We start from the raw sequence: 23,912 nt of genomic DNA, 5'->3' as shown, positions 1-23,912 counted from the left end.
TAATGAGATCTTATGTTAAACATATTTCTGCTGACTCCTTAATAATTAAATCCAAAAAGGATCTCATTGAGGTGAAGATTTCCATGACAGAGTAATACATGGAATGTCCTGTGGAGACGGTGTTCAGCTGTGGCTGACTTACTGGACTGAGAAATGTTTGAGTGTGGCAATCATGCACTGTGCTTGTTGTGTGACTATGTAGGCATTGCTATGCCAACGAGATATTCTGTAGATTCTAGCCTGCTGCAATCCCAGATCACCTTTTGTCGAACCGAGAACAGCATACGTCTTTTCTGGTGGGTGGAAGAATACTTTGACTTAATGTTTTCTTAAGATTCTGCCTTGTTTTTACGACATATTTGTGACAAATGTGAGGAACGTGCTGGTCTTAAACCGCTCCGTCTCCTCTTGCCCAAGTGGGTGGTCACGTGTTTTCTTCCTTAAAGCTGTACTGGTCTGATGTGGAGAATATCCATTATCTTTGAACACTGATTGTGTGTGTTGCAGCACCTTTGTAAGATTGTCTCCATTGGACACAACATGTACCTGGTGAACTAACATTCAAAGAATGCCCATAGTTTGTGATAGGTAGTGGCACCTAGGCGCGTGTAAGTACAGGTCTGTATTTCTAGGCTTGCGGTAAATGGAATGCCCCAGTGATCCATCCTCTTTCAGTCTGATCAAGACATCCAGAAATGACAGACAGTTGCTCTTCTCCACTTCCATCATATTCATGTTTTCTGGTTAAAATGTATTTCTTTGTCATAAATGTCTTCTGTGCCAGTGTTGGCCTCTTGTTTTCTCTTTTCTTCTACTCCTACTCCTACTCCTCCTCCTCCTCCTCCTACTCTATTGTCCTCTGTGATTATACTATTGAGACAGCAAAATTTTCACCTGCTCAATTCTCACATCATCAATTTTATATTGGTTTTAATTTATCCCGTATTTTGCCATTACTTTTTTCCACTCATTCACTTTCAATTTCCATAGTTTGAGTTTCTTATAGGCCTTGCACGTTCTTTTCATTTCTTTTTCAGTCTGCAGCTATCTCGATGTCATCAGCAAATCTAATTCAATGTAGCCTTTCACCATTGGCTTGTACTCCCTCGTCTTGTCCTTCCTCCATGAACACATCAAATAAATTTGGGGATAGGGGACATCTTTGTCTACCTCTTAGCCTCTTCTGCTACGTTATTGAGGTTTATTTATGTACTTTGGATCTGACACAATTGATTAATCATCAGTCTGTTCATCCAGTCAAGCCCTACTTCTTTCGTATTTGTAAAGAGTAGCTCCCAGTTCTCATTTTCAAAAACTTTTTCTAAGCTATTGAAGGTCAGGTAAGTTCCTCTAGTCATATCCACCCCTCTCTCCAATAGCATGCACAATGCCAAAATTTCTTCCCTTGTTCTTCTGCCTACTCTAAATCCAAATTGGTCTTCTCCAAGATACTTACCTACGTTTCCTTTTATCCTGCTTTTAACTATATTAATGGCTATTTTGGAGGCATTTGATAACATTTATAGTGTTGTGCAATTGGTGCAGTCAACTGTGTTTCCCATTTTAATTGTGGTAATGGTTCTGCATTGTTTGAAGTCTTCTAGCATGATTCCTCTTACATAAGTCATTTATTACTCCGAGTGGTTGGTCTTTCATGCTGTTATCTAAATTTTTTAGCAATTCTGGAGGGATAAGAACAGCAATTGCTTTTCCTTTTCTGAAACTCCAAAGGGCATGTTCAAATTCATGTCTCATGATTGGAGGACCTTGCACTTCTCTTTCATATTCATTAATGTCTTCAGTTAGATTATTGTACTTTCATTCTTGAAGTGTTTATCATTGTATAGTCCTTCAATGTATTCTTTACAGTGAGCACATATCTCCTCATTGTTGATCAGCAATATTCCCTCTTTACTTTTTCCTGTTACTGATTTTTGTTCTAGGTTTGTACTGAAGGGCTCTGCTTTTCCTGTAAACTATCCTGTTTTCCCTTTTTTCCATCTCTTCAGCAATGCTTTTGCTCCATTTCTCTTTTTCTTCTCTCCATTTGCATGTGATATGATGATCAATTCTTTTGTGGTCATCTACATTTTCTTTCATGAGCTTATTCCTTTCCTGATTTAGATTTAGTATTTCTTCTGTCACCTAAGGTTTTCTAGGTTCCAGTTTCCTTTTCCTAAAATCTCATCTGTTGCTCCAATTATCCTCATCTTGATAATATTCCACTGCATTAGCTCATCACTTTCATTAGCTATTTTATTGGTCCTTTCTTCAGAAGTCATCTCTATTTCTTCTTCTTTCAATCCACCTACTCTCTCTTTCTTTTTGGTGAACTCTTCATATTTTAAAATCTGATTTTGCGCTTGGTTAATGCATGTTTGTGGTTCCTATGTCTGGACCTGCACAGTTGTGACATGATTTTATCTGATTACTGTATCTTTGCTTCATTCGTATATAATCTTACTGAAATTGTCTTTTGTCTGGTGTCTCCTGCATGTTTACTTTCTTCTAAGAGGAACTTCAAATAATGTTTTGTGATAAGCATATCATTTTGGTTTCACAAATCTACCCAAGTTTCACTTCTTTCGTTTGTTTTCCCCAAGCCAGAATTTCATACTGTCTTTGATATCCTACTATGGTATTAAAACCACTCATTGTTGCAACATTTTTTTTTTCTTCCATCTGTTTTAATGATTCTTCAGTATCTTCATACACAGTCTCCACTTCCCTCAAGCCATGAGCTAACACATGTTTATAGGATTATTACACATTTTTCAAAATTATTTGGTATTTATCAGTGTGATTAGTGCCATGCAGCAATCTGTAACACCGACCATAAATATCCATTTGTTTTAAAGTTAAAATGTATTATTTTTGAAAATACAATGTTTGTAGTGAATTTTTGAAAATATTTTTATAGGTTACCTTCAAAACAACAGTAGGACAGTCTCTTGATCTCTTGACTTCACAAGCAGGAAAGAATCCAGATTATACCAAATTCACAATGGATCAGTACAATGCAGTTGTAAAATACAAGACAGCATATTATTCGTTCTATTTACCTGTTGCACTAGCAATGTACATGGTAAGTGTTACTGAAATTTTTACATGTAACATTATAAATTTTATGTGAGACAGGAATTTATGAAAATCATTGAAAAACTGCAAATCCATGCTGAATTTTGAATAATGACTGAGTGATGTAGAAACTCAAAAAATGTCACTCAGTCTTGAAATTTAGGAAATTAAAACTTACTGTAACATACAATACCTTATTCAGAGAATTTTGGAATTTTGACCTTGAAACACAGGGAAGTCTGAGGATGAAATATAATTGCCATCCTGTCATGGATGACACAGGAACTGAAATTGAGGGTAGCAAAGCAAAAGAAGATATGCTAAACTACATGTTCCTTTACAAAGTAAAATCCAGGTGTACTGTTCTAGTTTAATTTTTGCATTACTGCAAAGGTGAGTGGTATAAATACTAGTGTCAATTTTTGTCTGAGTTAGCCTCATTTTCTGTCCATCTTATACAGCAGATGACTCAAACAAAAAGGTATCCCCAATAGTTGGAAGAGAGAAACCATTCAGGAGAATTTCTGTGATGAAGATTAACTATTGATAGTGTCTGCCAAGAACAATATCAGTTGTGACTGGGGGAATGTAATATTTTCTGACAAATCAATATCTTCCTGAGTAAAAGGCAGTCCATTTTGAACATATAGACCACATTTACCGCATCATAACTTTTTCAAATGTGAATTTGAAAGCTGGTCTCCTACTGTTGACATTTGATGACACAAGAATGGATTCCAGAACCACGTGCTGTCGTGAAGAAAACTGCAAAGAGAATTGTAAACAAAAGGGTCAGAGCTGTAGGAACCATAGAAAAAATTGGTTTTGTGTTGCCTGGAAAGCATCGAAACAAGGAACCTGTAACACAAATCTATGGTTTTAATAATTATGTTTTAAAGTGCTCCATATGGATGATGAATGCCCAACCTCTTAGAAATGTGTTACAGTTATGCAGGAGAAAATTAACTTCAATGGTAAGTGCTTCATCAGTGCGAAGAATTAAAAAAAAAATTCTCTCCTGATATTTTAAGAAGAGAGTTTGTATTTCAAAGAAGTGACATAGGTGCAGCACAAACTACATACCACACAAAGATTCATGATACAAGAGGAGGAGGAGGTAGTTCACCAGTGTATTACCTTGATGGAACACTGGTCAATTAGAATCATTTCAGGAAGATCTGCTGGAAACTGAGTGATGGTACTGGTGGTTTAAAGTTTTCATAGGAATTTGTTCTCGGATAATTATTCTGCATGCTGACTCTTTGGTTTTGTTTCTGAGAGTAAACTTGTATTTATGTGTAAGAAAAACAGCAGTGACTACCCTTCAGAAATGAACACTGACAGTTTCGTGGCACGATTCATAACTCTTGTCAAACATTGCTTCAGAGTCAGTTATTGCCTGTTACAATTCAACTGTTACAGAGAAAACATCAAGTATAAACACCAGAAAAGCAGATATTTTTCCCTGGCTTAAAAATAAAAATATTAAGCACAGTATAAACCAGACTCGTGACGGTCTCCTGCAGCTTGTTAATTTATACAGATCATGTGACAGAACGTACAAACTTGACTTCCTTGCATGTGAATGGGGTCACACAGTTTTGTATTTACACACATGTCACTGTCACTGTCACTGTAGCCATAGGGAATTAACAGGGAAGTGATGATGGCCATAAGTCTTGAACGTATCATCGTAAATTTACAGTCAGATTGTTCGGAAACAGATTCAAATAGAAGTGAAGGTGGTGTTGCGATGTAGACTTTGGAACAAAGCAATAATATGTCGTAGTTTGTCAATATAGCAGTTGCGTGCATAGTAATGAGAACTTAGTAGCCTTTTTGATTAGGACTTTGTATCCTTTGAATTATGCAGACTATAATGTTCTGCATTTTGCCCAAGGAGAAGTTAAGCTTCTCCAACCATGTTGTGTGCTCTAATAACACGCAAGAATGCAGCTGGATAAATTCGTCAAAAGTCCAATATTTCCACATGTCAGTTTCAAGGCACAAACTGGATAAGGCCCTAAAATGACAGTAACTGTTCCTTGTCAAGAGATCGATGGTTTTTGATGTTATTGGCCAGATTCCCTGGAGTTATTCACAGATGATGGTTAATTGTTTGCTTGTTCAATGGATTATAAATGCAGTCTCTCAGTATAATGTTGAACGAGTTACTTTACAGTCATAATTCCCATTAACCGTGAAAAATATGACAACTTACTTACCATTTTTATGATAGTCTTTTCACTAGTCATTGCTACCACTAATTCTTTTTTATGAACAGTGATTACACTTAACCACAGTCAAACACATCAAAACACACACACACACACACACACACACACACACACACACACCTTATACACATTTTTAAAAATTCTGTTGAGTAGCAGCAGTTGTCAAGCAAATATGATGATTTCGGTTTGTGCTTGACATTAATTTTGTTGTTTATAAAATTTTTACTTATAATATGGATCAAATAGGAATAAATAATAATTATTGCAAGCATTTTCAATGATCTTGTGGTTAGATAATTGTCATTTTGAGAAAAATTGTACTTCACGTCTTCCCAAAGCTGTGTCAGATGTACTCATTTCCCGATGTCACGCGGAGTAAAGCTGTGGAGCAGTGGACGCACTGTTGTCAATATATGAATTAATATTTCTCTCATGACTGATCAAAATTGGTTTTAATATTTACTATTGTCTTTATAAATTTGAGTGTATAATATAAATAAAACAGAAAGAAACTTCCACATGGGAAAAATATATTAAAAACAAAGATTCCAAGACTTACCAAGCGGGAAAGCGCCGGCAGACAGGCACATGAACAAAACACACAAACACACACACAGAATTACGAGCTTTCGCAACTGGCAGTTGCTTCGTCAGGAAAGAGGGAAGGAGAGGGAAAAATGAAAGGATGTGGGTTTTAAGGGAGAGGGTAAGGAGTCATTCCAATCCCGGGAGCGGAAAGACTTCCCTTAGGGGAAAAAAAGGACAGGTGTACACACACACACACACACACACACACACACACACACACACACACACACACACACACACACACACACACACATATCCATCCGCACATACACAGACACAAGCAGACATATTTAAAGGCAAAGAGTTAAGGGCAGAGATGTCAGTCGAGGCGGAAGTACAGAGGCAAAGAAGTTGTTGAAAGACAGGTGAGGTATGAGCGGCGGCAACTTGAAATTAGCGGAGGTTGAGGCCTGGCGGATATCGAGAAGAGAGGATATACTGAAGGGCGAGTTCCCATCTCCGGAGTTCGGATAGGTTGGTGTTGGTGGGAAGTATCCAGATAACTCGGACGGTGTAACACTGTGCCAAGATGTGCTGGCCGTGCATCAAGGCATGTTTAGCCACAGGGTGATCCTCATTACCAACAAACACTGTCTGCCTGTGTCCATTCATGCGAATGGACAGTTTGTTGCTGGTCATTCCCACATAGAAAGCATCACAGTGCAGGCAGGTCAGTTGGTAAATCACGTGGGTGCTTTCACATGTGGCTCTCCCTTTGATCGTGTACACCTTCCGGGTTACAGGACTGGAGTAGGTGGTGGTGGGAGGGTGCATAGGACAGGTTTTACACCGGGGGCGGTTGCAAGGGTAGGAGCCAGAGGGTAGGGGAGGTGGTTTGGGGATTTCATAGGGATGAACCAAGAGGTTACGAAGGTTAGGTGGACGGCGGAAAGACACTCTTGGTGGAGTGGGGAGGATTTCATGAAGGATGGATCTCATTTCGGGGCAGGATTTTAGGAAGTCGTATCCCTGCTGGAGAGCCACATTCAAGGTCTGATCCAGTCCCGGGAAGTATTCTGTTACAAGTGGGGCACTTTTGGGGTTCTTCTGTGAGAGGTTCTGGGTTTGAGGGGATGAGGAAGTGGCTCTGGTTATCTGCTTCTGTACCAGGTTGGGAGGGTAGTTGCGGGATGCGAAAGCTGTTTTCAGGTTGTTGGTGTAATGGTCGAGGGATTCAGGACTGGAGCAGATTCGTTTGCCACGAAGGCCTAGGCTGTAGGGAAGGGACCGTTTGATATGGAATGGGTGGCAGCTGTCATAATGGAGGTACTGTTGCTTGTTGGTGGGTTTGATGTGGACGGATGTGTGCAGCTGGCCATTGGACAGATGGATGTCAACATCTAGGAAAGTGGCATGGGATTTGGAGTAGGACCAGTTGAATCTGATGGAACCTAAGGAGTTGAGGTTGGAGAGGAAATTCTGGAGTTGTTCTTCACTGTGAGTCCAGATCATGAAGATGTCATCAATAAATCTGTACCAAACTTTGGGTTGGCAGGCTTGGGTAACCAAGAAGGCTTCCTCTAAGCGACCCATAAATAGGTTGGCATAGGAGGGGGCCATCCTGGTACCCATGGCTGTTCCCTTTAATTGTTGGTATGTCTGGCCTTCAAAAGTGAAGAAGTTGTGGGTCAGGATGAAGCTGGCTGGGATTGGAATGACTCCTTACCCTCTCCCTTAAAACCCACATCCTTTCATTTTTCCCTCTCCTTCCCTCTTTCCTGACGAAGCAACTGCCAGTTGCGAAAGCTCGTAATTCTGTGTGTGTATGAGTGTATAATATGATGCACTGTAGGCAAATGAGCCTGACTATTGCCCACAGTAATGCAGTTCGGCAATGTGGACTTTGTTTGCCCGCTCTCTGCTGCCGTGCATGCGCAGTGCTCATTTCTTCACTGCTCCGCCTCTTTGCACGGAAGCGCCGTCTTACGTGATGCGAGCTACAACTTGTTCACACTCTTACTGCTTCATACACTTAAGTGTCCTTGGCACCAAAGCTTTGGTGAAACAAGTGCAGAAACATTAAGACCTATGCATTAGTTTCTAAGTTCTAAGTAATTAAATGTGACTTTTTTGAAACCTCTAGGCACTTGCCTAAGGCAGTCACAAATATAAGTAATTTTTTCTTTGTCCTAAACTACCACAAGATAAATATACAAAGTACAGGAACAGCTAAACAGTGTTTTATTAATCACTGTCATGTCAGCTAAAAATATGACCAGGCAAAGTAACTAATTCACACAGTACACAAGTGTTACTAGTTAAGTGCAAAAACTAAATCCTAATTACAGCCGCAACGTTTCACTTGTGAAACGTTCTGACATTGTATATTGAAATACCTTCACAAGTATGTCTGTAGATGACACAAGGATAATACAAATACACAAGTGAGTCTTGCATATAAGTACAGTGTTTTCGAGTTACATGTACCATTTTCAGGTAGTTCTTATGACAATTGCCAGTTGATTGTGATTCAGGGATGACTTCTCTTGCTGGGATACAGAATCGCCTACAATATCTTTTTCAATAGAAGAGCCAGACAATACTCCAATCAGAAGCTGAGCTAGGCAGTTCCATAGTCAATATGTGGTTTTGGTAATGCCAATCACCAACATGTGAAACAGCACAGTCCAAAATAATTTGCACATTCTTATGAACTAAGAGTCAATCTGTTGTTTGTAGTAAACAGGTGTCAGTGATGCTTAGCAGCACTGTCCAGTTATGGTGATGTATTTCAAATGGTAATTCTGGCAAGTATAAGATGAATGGATTCAAACTTAAGTTTAAAGTGTACTCTAATTGAGCAGACAGTTTAATTGTTGGTTTGATGATATCACAGTGGGAACTAGTAAACAACTGGCTACTACCAGTCAAAGTGGCATGGTAAGCCTGATTAACAAGGGCATGGTAATAACAAATTATGGTAGCCATTAGTAGTGTGGGTACAGTGAGCAGCCAGCTGTCACTGAAAGCGATGAATAATGGATTGTACCCTATAGTTACTACCTGTGGGTACAGTGGTGTAAAACCCTCATCTAATAAGAGAGCAGTTTTATAAACATGGGTTTCAGTTTGGAAAATCACCTCAGAACGAAGATAATTTTTAGCTTGAGTGCAGCACTGGAGGTCGTATAGTGACATAGTTGTAGGCATTTGTCGTTCCATTAATGACTGAGAAACCATTAGTTTACCAGGTAATGTGTTGTTGCAGTAAATTCCAGGCAACAGGTGTGTAATCTATAGGATTCAAATTCAGTGTCAGCACAGCAAGCAGATTGTTATGCTGGGGTATTGTGAAGTCGGAATAGGTCTACACTAACAGCAGTGTAGTAGCAAGATAGGGAGGACTCTTAAGCTAAATAAAGCACTTGAAAGGGTGCTATGATTTGAGTGGTGATATTAGCTATGATGAACAGAAAAATGTCAGTAGGCATCAGACTGCGGCTAAGTTTGTGTTGTAACCATAGTTGGATAGTAATATGCAGATCATTCAGATGTAACATAGTAGATGGGTGTTACAAAGAAGGATCTATGAAGTTTTAATCATTTCTGATGTGGCGCTAATGTTGGATAGCATCAGCCATATATCCTGTTCGGCATTGCTTCTCAACTTTTAATAATGTTGCACCAACCCTATAGCGACTGTTCAGATCTATCGAGTATTTGGGAGAAAATTATTCACTAGATAGATTGGTCATACATGTTGTGCAAGGGCACCCAGAGCTTATATGGCAACTGATATTGTACTGCGAATGGCTTTAGGAGTACAACTACATCAACATTGAGCCAAGCTCTTTGTTCAACATTATAGGATAGTGTCAGCGATGCTGTGCAGCCGCTCCTGAGTATTGGTAACCACTTAGGCTACGTCACACAGTGATTGATGTGTTCCTTTTTCACCAGATCTTCTCAAAGCCAATGCTTGGCTACACAAAGTAAGTGAAATTCTTCGTATTGAAAAAGCATCATATATGTTGTTCAGTCATTCAAACAACACTCTTGAAATATAGGATTATATATGGAATGGTGGTGCCCCAAAGTGACAGTTAATTAAACAATCAGAATACCATACAGAACCTCGTACTGATGGACAAATGCTGAAGCGTGAAGTCCTCACCCCGCAGCACTGTGGCTGTAAGACCAGATATGAGTAATGTTCACACCAGCAGGGAGGTTAGTTTAGCAGTAAAAACGACTGCCCATGACATTGCAAATCAGTATAATTAGGACTGAATAGAAAAGAGTTGTCATAAAATTCATCTTGATGATTAAGAGAACTGTAAGTTGTTACCTTTCTAAATGGCTGGTAATAAGTGTAGGGGTGGCTCAGCTACAGTAAACCTGCATCTACAAAAGTTTTTCGGCAGAATCTGTGGATAGCAAAGAGAGAGGAGAAATGTTAGCAAGTGAAGGGGGCCCTATAGAGGAGGGTGGGGATGGGGCATTGTCGTGTTGGGACTCCTTAAAGCTGTAGGAGCTTGTACTTTTGGCAGCTGCAACTATAAGGCAAAGCCTGACTTCAGTTTGTTTCAGCAGGGCGTAGGACACTTGTCAACAAGACATTAGCAGTACCAGGCTCTAGTTTGCATGAGAAAATGGAGCTGGCTTGAGAAATCTGAAACATGTGCACTTTGGATACATCATCAGCACTGCAGGCAGAAGGGGAAGAGTCCAGTTTCTACATAGCACTTTGGCTGGGAAAGAGCATATACTAACATGTACCAACTTATGAAATGAATAATAGCTCAATACAAATTATCATAGACTGGCAGTCATGCAAAGGGGTTTTACGAGTAGACCCAAAAGGAATTTTTAAATGGGGTTAGACTACCTGTCCATCTCGTGGCACCACCTGCAACCCTGGGTATTGCACATAGTATATTCTACATAAAGATGGAAACAGTGTTCACAAGAATTAATTGCATATGTAGAACTCTTTTAATTTACCGTGTAAGTGCCGTACCTATCTCGCCTCTCTGGTGTTGTGTAGGTTTTTTAATGGTCGAAACAAGATTTTACAGGGCAGCATGAAAAGTAGAACAATCGTGGTAGACACGTGCCTAAATATTAGAATACTGAAATTATTATTCAGTAGATAAATGACCTGAAGGATTTATAAAGAGTTTGATAGACTTGAATGATCTATATTTTTCATAAGACTTCAAACACTAGGCTCCACAGTTTAGTGGAAATTAAGGAATTAGACAAGGCCCTTGCAATAATTAGAACTCTGCTGATCCAACACGACTTGGGGAGTGTCTACAGTGAGAGGTTGCTATCTTAGGTAGACAAGACCTTCATAAGGCTGAAAAGGTAAGTGGAGTGATTGTGCTCATCACATAACAAGTAATATAATTTCCATACTACTGATTACTGGCAGAATGCCAGTACAGGAAAACATCACTTTAGTGAATTATCCTCACTAAACCATGTTTCATTTTTCTGTAAAAATTAGTCTGTCTGTCTTTCCCCAAACTTTGATTTGAGTAATGAGGATATAAAATTTTTAATGGAGGATACAGAGAGTGAAACAGGCAATGATGATCCATTGCAAGTGCTACTCAGTGGCATAATGCTATGTGGGAAATATGGAGGAGGCAACCAATGAGGAGGTGGGGCATGAAATTATGGCATATATGAAGAAGCAAATTTGGATTGAACAAATGGTTCCCGAGTGCCAGGAGAGGCAATGATAATACCATATCATGATGATAGAGATGGAATTCTATATTTGTCACAATACCAATGGTAGTAAGAGTATAATACTCCAAGAGCTTGTCAGTGCAAGACAACACAGAAGAATGATGTAGAAGTAAGTGTCGATTCAAGTGAGATAAAAAACCTGGCTATGTTGGCAGCTTAGGTAGAATGCTAAGGACCTACTAGACGATGGACAAAATATTAAGACTTTGTGTGTAATGATAATGAGTAGAAATTAGAGCTTATACAGAAACCTCTACAAGATGAATGAAATCTTGTCCCCCCATTCCTTCCACTTTGTTCATTGTATTATCTTATATGTCAGCAGCCTCATAGTGTGAGTGGCTATTTGAAATGTAAATGGTCAGAATTGTTATGAACTGGACACACAAAATGCGCTCTCAGAAGATAGTCTTAGCAAATGTAAATTACAAGGAGCACTGTCGCTGCCCAAGCCTTGCTGGACGGACCTTCTGTTTTCTGTGGGTGCCGACTTAATTTTAGTTTAGATATTAATGATTCCTTTGGTCATGGTAATGGATGGTTTACTGTAGCCATTGTCCGTGGAGGTTCTGGAGTACCCAATGTCGCTGGACTCGAAAGTTTCCTTGACAGAGACATTATTGCATTTCGCACCTACCATATGGCCGAACTGGCTAATAAAGACTTTGGTAAATCTGCTTATATGTCGACTTCTGCTTTGTCGTTGTATACTCGTAATAGGAGGAAAATATCTGTAAATGAGTCTCTATTCATATGTAAAGTTTGTTGGTGATTGTACTGTATATTTTCATAAATAAATTGTTTATTTGCGAACTGATCTGTAGCGTAGCTGAGAACCGGACAAGGGTACATCTAGAACCAGGGGCTCAAGGATGCAACAGCATGTTGCGCCTACAAAGGCTGTTAACGGAACCTGCCGAACATCTTACGCAATCTTGGCAGCGCGCCAGCGGTGGACTTAGCGCGCACAAATTGAGGAATATAATTATACGTAGGCGGCCTCCTGGCAACACAATTTAGTAGAGGTTCCAAGTTATAAACAGATTAAAATATGTTGTGTGAACATAAACAGAATATAACTCGTGTGAGTGAATTATACGATGCTTGAAGCAAGTATGCTTATAGCAGGCATCCAGCGGGTAGTGCAGCTTGGTTACCTGAACCAATGTGTGTTTATCACAACATCACACACACATCTCCTCTCCCTTTTCCTCCCATCCTTGTCCCCATTCCCCACCTGCCCTATTGGCAGAATTTTCTAATTTTGGTAGGATTTTCTAATTTATCACAGCATTGGAATTTGAGAATCTCTTGGTGAAGGGCCCCTGTTAGCTTGTACAGTAGTTGTTGACACAGACTTCTCCGCCCCGCTTCTGTATGGTCAAACAAGTCTCTTCCCTGATATGAAAATAACCTTTAATAATCCAATGAGTAGCCATCATAGATTTTCTTCTTAATGAACATTTTGTTGCCTGTTGTTTAAGTAGATGTTTTATGCTTGAATATCGGACAAGATAGTATATTGATGTTAGAGCCATAATTGCTAGTAAAAGAGGAAGGAAGGTGGAGGTGGAGAGAACAAGTGGCTTTTAACCCCTCTTGAAAAGGCATCATATAACAGTGTAGATCTAAATGTATGTATGCTGTTTATTACACAACCAACTTGGCCAAGAGTGTCAAACAAGTTCATGAAAAGGTTACAAAGTTATGGGAGAGAGAGAATACCTGCATAAGCATGTGAGGGTGAGCTGCTGTGTAGTCAGTGTAAATATGGCGGAAAGTATTCAGCAAGAGGGGCGAGGGAGATTCACACGATTTTACCCTGGGCTAATTTACTCACGAAGGTTCTGGTGAAATTTACCCATGAACATACAGACAGTTTGCAAGTGAAATGACTTTTTCTGGATGCCAGCATACAAGACACTTGCCCTTTACCAAAGCAATCCTGGTGCAGAGGCCTCATGGTGTGGTCAGTGAGAAACCCTAGCCACAATCCCTTGAAATTACCTTGCTTTAGGTTTGGATTAGGTGAACCCAAGTGAGGTTACAAAGACATATTAATGCGAAATCTGTTGGTGTAGTCTGTGTTGTAAGTCACTCTGAAGGCCTGGCATAGTCAATTCTCCCTTTCTGTGATTGTAATACTGATCAAAGAATGTGCAAGAGTATCCAGACATGTTTTCTGAAATCGGGGAGTGTAACGAGATTCCATATTATTGTTTTGGTAGGCAAAAAGTTCAAACTCCAGTTCCTTTAATGATTTTCCTGGAATTGTCCAGTGGAGTCAGATGGAATAGTTAAAAATTACTTCCCACTCTCCTGTGTAAGGTGAAGAGGTTGGGATGGTTGCAGAGATAGTAAACATAAGTACTAACCTCTGAAACATCAAACAATTTTCTTGGTGGATGCTGTGTATCAGTGTGGCATGCCCCGTTTGTTCTGGTGTGTAGTATCTTACTGGCAACTGTGGGTATAAAACTGTCCATCATGCCAGAACCCCTTGTGTAGAAATAGAGACTGATTGAAAAGTATGGTTTTAATATGGAGATAATCTAAGAGCCCGAAAACACTGTGTTTGATTTTCAGTTAAATAACTTCCCTAAGTTAATGGGATCTGCATAATAATGTCACTTGTAGATGCTGGCAATAGCAGCTATTTAGGGTTAAGTGCTATGGGAAGAAACTGAGGTTTTCAGAATCCCTGAGGACTAGTGTAAAAGTGTTGTTTGTGTGGTAGAGCCGCGTATGTGCTGGTGTTTGGGTACACCTGAAAATGTATGAATCTCAGTGGAAAAGTGACAGAAGTAATGTGATGGTTCTAAACATCAAGAGATTACATGGGCAGGGCAAGCAAATGGGTAGAATTGATATCATCAGATATCAAACGTATGTGGTGAAGGTAGATCACAAAATTAATATTTCCCTAACACAGGTTCGTGTCTCAAGTTTAGAGAAGCTGTCAGCTGCTGCTTACATCATAGACAGGAATTCGATGACTGTATGCGACCATGTGTGGAGCATGGGGAGTTGTGCGGCATCCAGACCATTGTTCTGGCAACACTGAGCTGCACACAGTAGTGGTGGAGCAAGGAGCTGGGCTATGGCACTGTTGGCCATTGTGTGGGTGGCAGGCTTATTGCTGCAGGCTCTGCCTTCTCATCAGCTGCATGTGGGTATTGATTCCACAGGCATTTAAATGCTGGGTGCAAATGCTCAATGTAAGTGGCTGTCTGCTGTCAGTTTGACATGGCTCATCATATAAGGAGAGAACATTTTGAGGCTTGCGAAGTATTAGGACAGCACGTGATAAAAGTAAGAAGCTCCCTGTGAGGGCTTGGTGGTGAAATAATGAAAATACTATGGAGTTATAACCAATAACACCTTGGTGATGGATCTTACTAAAGGTACTAGTTACTTTAGTTACTGTCACAGTAGGGTGTTGGAAGAGTGTCAAGCCAAACTGCTGGTGGTCCTGAGGCAGCAGGAAGGCTGGCAAGAAGAAACTTGAGCATAGGGAGAGAGCAAATTGTTATTACTTGGGGACTGTATAGTCCTTGCATCTAACTGTTGACAAAAAAGGGCTCCATCTTGTTCACTAAACCTCAGCTTACACAAAACCAAGATCTTTCCACTGATACAGGATCACATGTTGAGGATTCATTCACCTTTTATGAATTTCCAATGTACCCTTCACTGAATGCTGGATAAACATCCAGACAATAGATAACTAGTTCCATACTTATGCAAGCATAGCTGGCGTTACTGCATTCATGCTGTTGCTATGTGGTGTTGCCAAAAGTTGCTGGAATGACAGGCACCTAGTCTTTCACACAGCTACATACAGTGGGTGGACAAAAATATGGAAATATCAAGAACAACGCATTACAATGCCTAATTCAGTGTAGGAAAGTGCTTCACATACAAAACAGCTTCCAGTTGTCTAGGAATGGCAAGATACAGGTACTGTATGGTTTTTCAAAATAGTGAAATGTTCAGCTAACGATGATGGAGGTGGATAGTGATCGCACACCCTCCTCTCCAACGTAAACCACAGGGACTCAATAACATTGAAACCTAGTTCCTGTAATGGGCCAGGGAAATGTGACTATTCATCCTCTTACTCACAAAACCAGTCCCGGGCAATTAGCTGTGGAAACAGATAGCTGTCATCTTGGATCACACCATCACCATTAAGGAAACTACATTGTACCATGATATGGACCTGATCAGCCAAAATGGTCATGTAATCCTTGGCAGCAATGCAACCTTGCAGACAAACCACGGGGCTAATGGAATACCATGATAAGGCCACCCAAATCATCAAGGCATCCCCCGCCGTATTTCACTCTTGGGGTATAAACTCGTCCAGAAGTTGGCAACAATGTGCAACAAGAGTCACCCAACCAAATGACTGTTCCATTGCTTCATATTCCAGATTTTATGACTTCAGCACCATGTTTTTTTGTTACAGGGATTTGCATAACTGAAGAGTTGTTTTTGAATTCCAGCCACCCTGCAATTCCCTGCTTGTAGAGCTACCTTTGGGTTGTTCTGGTGCTGCTAGTGTTCTTGAGTGTGATATTCAATTCTGTAGTGACCTTTGCAGCTGTTGATCACTTCAAAAACACGCACCATATGAGCACCAACAATTTCCCACATTTGAATTCATAAGCTTTGACATAGTGTACTCATAAGTGCAAGGAACTCTGCTCTGATGATAGGTGTTTGCAATATTGAGGACATTGAACAGGTGTTGTTCATGGTCAAATACAATAGCATAACCTGCAGGCTTGGCTAGCATCTGCATTTATGTTCAAGAAAGCATTTCTCGCAATGTTTCCACATTTTTGTCCAACCCCTATACAATGAGCTCAGGTGACTTTAGAAGCCAATGGTGTTGTCCAGTATCCATACATCCCACACAGTTGATATATTGTTGTGGCAGCTCGTTGTTAAAAAATGCTTTTACATGCAGGTGCCAGTGTGGTCGTGCTCTGTCCTGTTGAAAAATGAAATTTTCACCATGCTTGTTGCTGTGTTATTGGCACCTCAATCCGGTGCACAATGGATAATAAATGAGTGAGCTAGCTGCATCAGAGAGACCCCTATCAGCAGTAAGATGAACCAAGGTAAACTTTTGATTTCAATGCACAAATTAAAATCACCCCAAGGTTATACCTTCATTCATGTAGCACACATCGGCTTATGAAATAAAGTGAATCGCTTTTGATACATCCTGTGTAACAGACCCGAGAGCCTTATATTCAGTATACAATTGTTTTTGCTTTAGAGAAAAGACATTTCTACTTTGACAGAATAAAACAAAACATTAACAGAACACAGCATATCCATTAGTATCTCCTATTACCTGGTAAATGTGCTCGGTAGGCCTCTAGAATGCATCTAGTGGCAAGCTCTTGTGATGCTGCTCTACCATTGGATAGCCCGTGTATATACCTGTAATTTCAGCTCTTATGACTCGTACTGTTGTAGGCTCTCCTGAAACATCTTATTACACAACAAAATATCCATTCTACAAAAAGCTAATAATGATAATCTTATAAAACCTGTGATTTTCCATTAGGCATCCCTTCGCCTGTTAAAGGCTTAAGGTTAATAGGACTGTTCATTTCCTCACATATCCCTCCACTTAAACCACAGAGTGTGACTTGTGGTGTAATGAACAAAGAATTGTCATGCACTCAGTTGTATAATAGTCAGGTCGCCATGACAATAGCATGCTTGGCAGTACAGTTACTGTGCTAGGATCCTTTAGATAGACTTAATAATTTTGTGTTGTTTGACATCTACAGACAACTATTCATACCAAACAGCTCCATTGGATGGTAACACTCAACAGATCCATCAAGTATATGCATGCGCGCATGCATGCATACCCATACCCATACCCATACATTGCACCTGTTGGATGCACAATCTTGATTGTGACTGATTTAAGTCTGTATTTGATGATGTTTTTCGTATTTATACTTGCGTATTACAAAAATATCTAGTTTAATTGAGTCGCCACATTAAAGGTATCTCAAAAACGTACCATTTTTGTACAAGAAGTTGTGCAAAGTCTCAGGAAATGTCACGTCAGTGATATCTCATAAAAACTGTCAGTTTCACGTTATATTGACAGAAATCGCAAACTTAACTTTTTTTTCGCTTGTTGTTTACACAGAATTTTCCTGTCCGTAGTTATCATGAATCAATCTTATTTTCTAGCAGACTTTATGAAATAAACAAGCTTTTTACTTTCTGTGCGTCCCTCTCATTTGTCAGCCATCCTTCCCTCTGACCCTTCTTTCCGCTTCTCACCAAATTTTTCCCCCCCACACACTCCACCCAATACAATCCCTTGGCCCAATCAAACTGCACTGTTTGTCCAAAGTAGACAGCAGTGACAATGTAGCTGTTCAGGTGTATGTGTATTCTATTGGCTCTGAAGGCCTCACCTGAAAGCCCATCAACATTTTCTATCTTGTTTGTGTGTGTATCCTCCTCTGAATCCTTCAGATAGGTGATGAATTGATATGCATGTGAGAGAGCATGCTTACTAATACACTCCTGGAAATTGAAATAAGAACACCGTGAATTCATTGTCCCAGGAAGGGGAAACTTTATTGACACATTCCTGGGGTCAGATACATCACATGATCACACTGACAGAACCACAGGCACATAGACACAGGCAACAGAGCATGCACAATGTCGGCACTACTACAGTGTATATCCACCTTTCGCAGCAATGCAGGCTGCTATTCTCCCATGGAGACGAACGTAGAGATGCTGGATGTAGTCCTGTGAAACGGCTTGCCATGCCATTTCCACCTGGCGCCTCAGTTGGACCAGCGTTCGTGCTGGACGTGCAGACCGCGTGAGACGACGCTTCATCCAGTCCCAAACATGCTCAATGGGGGACAGATCCGGAGATCTTGCTGGCCAGGGTAGTTGACTTACACCTTCTAGAGCACGTTGGGTGGCACGGGATACATGCGGACGTGCATTGTCCTGTTGGAACAGCAAGTTCCCTTGATGGTCTAGGAATGGTAGAACGATGGGTTCGATGACGGTTTGGATGTACCGTGCACTATTCAGTGTCCCCTTGACGATCACCACAGGTGTACGGCCAGTGTAGGAGATCGCTCCCCACACCACGATGCCGGGTGTTGGCCCTGTGTGCCTCGGTCGTATGCAGTCCTGATTGTGGCGCTCACCTGCACGGCGCCAAACACGCATACGACCATCATTGGCACCAAGGCAGAGGCGACTCTCATCGCTGAAGATGACACGTCTCCATTCGTCCCTCCATTCACGCCTGTCGCGACACCACTGGAGGCGGGCTGCACGATGTTGGTGCGTGAGCGGAAGACGGCCTAACGGTGTGCGGGACCGTAGCCCAGCTTCATGGAGACGGTTGCGAATGGTCCTTGCCGATACCCCAGGAGCAACAGTGTCCCTAATTTGCTGGGAAGTGGCGCTGCGGTCCCCTACGGCACTGCGTAGGATCCTACGGTCTTGGCGTGCATCCGTGCGTCGCTGCGGTCCGGTCCCAGGTCAACGGGCATGTGCACCTTCCGCCGACCACTGGCGACAACATCGATGTACTGTGGAGACCTCACGCCCCACGTGTTGAGCAATTCGGCGGTACGTCCACCCGGCCTCCCGCATGCCCACTATACGCCCTCGCTCAAAGTCCGTCAACTGCATATACGGTTCACGTCCACGCTGTCGCGGCATGCTACCAGTGTTAAAGACTGCGATGGAGCTCCGTATGCCACGGCAAACTGGCTGACACTGACGGCAGCGGTGCACAAATGCTGCGCAGCTAGCGCCATTCGACGGCCAACACCGCGGTTCCTGGTGTGTCCGCTGTGCCGTGCGTGTGATCATTGCTTGTACAGCCCTCTCGCAGTGTCCGGAGCAAGTATGGTGGGTCTGACACACCGGTGTCAATGTGTTCTTTTTTCCATTTCCAGGAGTGTATGTTCCAAAATGCCGCACATAGAAAGGGTATTTTCCAGTGCTCATACCTCTGACTCTGTTGGTGATAAAAAGTTAGGATCAGTTGTTTTGGATAGCACTTGGGCAAGGGCCCATTTATACATCCAGCAAAAGGATCACCTTAGTGTCACTATCTTAGTGTCACTATCTTACAGTACAGGGTCAAAGTATGAACATTACACACTTCTTCCTGCTTAGGCAAATAGAGGAGATTAGTTAGTTCTGTTTGCTTTTGATGTGGTCTGCAGTGGGCTTAAATGGGGCTTACGGAGACACCATTAGTTCATGGGGAGTTCCTCGGAAAACTCCAACAAACTTTTTTTACTATATTCTCGCCATCAACAGCAGACTGAAAGGATTCGAAGCTGGCTATGGACAGCAAATGGCTGAATTTTTTTCAATGTATTGCTAAGATCCTGATCTCGAACAACCTTGAAATTATCTTGGTATCTTTATTTCTATCCCACATAAAGAGGTTCAAAGTTAGCCTACTTGTGTATATAAAATATTCACATAAAATTAAATAGATTGGTTGATGATGGGTATACCTGTGATTTCATTAAACTGATGGGTATACTGATGAATTAATTAATTGATGCATTTGTGTAAATCTGTGGGCCGTTTCTGAGGAAACCCAAAAGCAGTGTTTTTCACAATTTTTCGCTGTAAGCAGTGGATCAAACCTCAGCTGCAGATTCCAAGATGGCTGTGTACAGGATGCCATTTTTGTGAACTTTTTAAAGGATCTGAGAAAGATAAAATGAGGCAGATGGTACCCCACTTGTCGGTCAATCTTTTTCCCCTTCATTGTGCTCTGATGGGAGCATTTTTTCTGCTGGTTATTTATGTATATGGGGTAGTCAAATGAAAAGGAGACAGATAGGGAAAAAATAAGTGTAGTTTATTATGTCAAAAGTAATCACCATAACTGTTAATATATTTTTCCCACTGTACGAAGAGATAACCAATGCACACATGGAAAAAAGTTGGTGGTTGTCTAGGGAACCATGATTGTATCCAGCATTCACCTCCTCATCGGAAGCAAATCAGTGACCACAAATCTTTCTTCAGTACTCCAAAAATATCAAAATCTTAAGGGGGAGAAGTCAGAACTGTATGGAGAATATGTAGGGCTTCCCAGATAAACTTTTGCAGCATATGCAAAACAACTATGGCAACATGTAGGTGGGCATTATCCTCCAACAGAATAATGCTGTCTGCCAACATTCCTGGGTGTTTGGACTTGATGGCACACTACAGTATTTGCAAAGTTTCCACGTACCACTGTGCGTGGATCTAAACTGGACAAGGAGTTTTAGCTGTTGACTGGAGAGGGAAGGATTTGTCCAACTGGCCCCCATAAGTAAGTTAACATTTTCATGATATGGACTCATCGCAGGAACAATCTTTGCTCTTGCCTCCATAACCTCAACACCTACTTACAAATCCACTTAACTTGGTCCATCTCAACTCAACAAGCTCCTTTCCTAGATGTCTCTCTACTTCTCAGGTGAATGCATAAATGTAGCTGTTCACATAAAGTGCACCAACTACAAACAGTACCTTCACATTGACAGCTGTCACCCCTTCCACATCAAAAAGTCTCTTCCGTACAGCATCATCGCCCTTAGATGTCACATCTTTAGTGAAAAGCAGGAGTTGTCGAAATTTATCGATAACCTTGTCAGAGCCTTTATTGACAGACAGTATTGTATTTCCTATGCCATCTCCTCCTCTGAGACCAATAACTCTTAATCAGCATCCAACAAGCACTCATCTTATCGCCCAGTATCATTCAGAATTTGAATAGCTCAACAACATCCTTCACCAGAGATTTTTTTTCTATTGTCATACCCTGACATGAGGCATATCCTACCCACATGGCTCAAGGTTGTGTTCCGCTGACCACCCAACCTACATAGTATTCCTGTTCATCCCTATTCCAATCGTACTCCCACTCCTGCACACCATGGGTCGTCACCTTGTATAGTATTGCCGTGGCTGTGTTGTTTAGAAATATGGGCATATGGAGGTTTGGGCTGGTCGTGAATCATGCTCAGATAGTCTAATGGTAAGGTGGTGGTGTGTAATAAGCTTAAAGTCTGGGTTTGAGTCCTGCTCTGGCACAAATTTGCATTGTTTTCATTCCATTACACAGCTGATGGTTGTCCATATTTGCATGTGTAAATAACTTTAACGTATTTCATGTCATTCCCTTGTGGTTGTTCCAGGTGCAAGACCTGTTCCATACACCCACTCACTACCTTCTGTCGCAGTCCAGTCACAGGCATTTCGTAATTTAGTACCCTATAAAAGGCAGTGTCACATGTAAAAGCAATCATGTTATACAGGGTGTTACAAAAAGGTACGGCCAAACTTTCAGAAATATTCCTCACACACAAAGAAAGAAAATATGTTATGTGGGCATGTGTCCGGAAATGATTACTTTCCATGTTAGAGCTCATTTTATTACTTCAAATCACATTAATCATGGAATGGGAACACACAGCAACAGAACTTACCAGTGTGACTTCACACTTTGGTAGAAGAAATGTCCAAAAGGTCCTCCGTTAGCGAGGATTCATGCATCCACCCTCCGTCGCATGGAATCCCTGATACGTTGATGCAGCCCTGGAGAATGGCGTATTGTATCACAGCCGTCCACAATATGAGCACGAAGTGTCTCTACATTTGGTACCCCGGGTTGCATAGAAAAGAGCTTTCAAATGCCCCCATAAATGAGTCATGAGAGTTGAGGCCATGGAATTGGTCCGCCTCTACGAATCCATCAGTCACCGAATCTGTTGTTGAGAAGCGTACAAACACTTAGACTGAAATGTGCAGGAGCTCCATCGCATGAACCACATGTTGTGTTATACTTTTAAAGGCACATGTTCTAGCAGCACAGGTAGAGTATCCCGTATGAAATCATGATGACGTGCTCCATTGAGGGTAGGTGGAAGACATCACCAACAATGCCTGTCCAAACGTTCACAGAAAATCTGTGTTGATGACGTGATGGTACAACTGCATGCGGATACTCATCAGCCTATACATGTTAATTGTGAAAATTTACAATTTGATCACATTGGAATGAAGCCTCATCCGCAAAGAGAACATTTGCATTGAAATGAGGATTGACACATTGTTGGATGAACCATTTGCGGAAGTGTACCCGTGGAGGCCAGTCAGCTGCTGATAGTGCCTGCACACGCTGTACATGGTACAGAAACAACTGGTTCTCCCGTAGCACTCTCCATACAGTGACGGGTCAACGTTACCTTGTACAGCAGCTACTTCTCTGACACTGACATTAGGGTTATCGTCAACTGCACAAAGAATTGCCTCGTCCATTGCAGGTGTCCTCGTCATTCTAGGTCTTCCCCAGTCGCCAGTCGTAGGCTGGAATGTTCAGTGCTCCCTGAGACGCCGATCAATTCCTTCGAACGTCTTCCTGTCGGGACACCTTAGTTTAGGAAACCTGTCTCGATACAAACATACTGCGCCACGGCTATTGCCCAATACTAATCCATACATCAAATGGGCATCTCCCAACTCCGCACTTGTAAACACTGCACTTACTGCAAAACCACGTTCGTGATGAACACTAACCTGTTGATGCTACGTACTGATGTGCTTGATGCTAGTACTGTAGAGCAATGAGTCGCATGTCAACACAAGCACCGAAGTCAACATTACTGTCCTTCAATTGGGCCAACTGGTGGTGAATTGAGGAAGTACAGTACATACTGACGAAACTAAACTGAGCTCTAACATGGAAATTAAGCGTTTCCGGACACATGTCCACATAACATCTTTTCTTTATTTGTGTGTGAGGAATGTTTCCTGAAAGTTTGGCCGTACCTTTTTGTAACACCCTGTGTATCAGCTATGCTGCAATTACTGTACAGTGTTCTTTGTGGTTGAAAGTAACCAGATGTCTACTCACGTGAATAGGCACGAATAGGCACCACCAAACTGTGGCAAACCGCTAACATGACGATCTAGTTGAACATGCTGTGCGCCACAACAGAAATGACTTAAACAGCTGCTTCACTTTGTGAGCAATTTGGGTACTCCCTTTCCAGCGCAAGTTTCTCTTAACTACGCCAATGGGAATTCTCTCTCCGGCATACACTGCAATCTCAGAATCCCCCTGGCCTAAACCTCTACTAACCTGTTTCCCACAGTCACACCTTACCTTGACCCTTCTCTCTTCTGTCCACAACACTCTTCCGGGTCTGGATCATATACGACCTTCTTCCGTCACTCTTCTTCCTCTCTTCCTCCCTTCCTCTC

General features: G+C 41.4%; 1 protein-coding gene across 1 annotated transcript in view; it reads left to right on the top strand.

The window, feature by feature from the left end:
- LOC126314472 (farnesyl pyrophosphate synthase-like) overlaps positions 1-23,912 on the top strand; it is a 62,231-nt gene that overhangs the window by 13,255 nt on the left and 25,064 nt on the right. Inside the window, exon 5 of the mRNA XM_049992440.1 lies at positions 2,921-3,085. Coding sequence (XP_049848397.1) covers positions 2,921-3,085 — 165 coding nt within the window. The remainder of the gene's footprint in view (positions 1-2,920; positions 3,086-23,912) is intronic.

Source organism: Schistocerca gregaria, unplaced genomic scaffold (assembly GCF_023897955.1).
Source record: "Schistocerca gregaria isolate iqSchGreg1 unplaced genomic scaffold, iqSchGreg1.2 ptg000561l, whole genome shotgun sequence".
In the NCBI taxonomy this organism is placed as follows: Eukaryota; Metazoa; Arthropoda; class Insecta; order Orthoptera; family Acrididae; genus Schistocerca; species Schistocerca gregaria.
The sequence above is the reverse complement of the archived record's forward strand: the minus strand, read 5'-3'. Positions and strand labels throughout refer to the sequence as shown.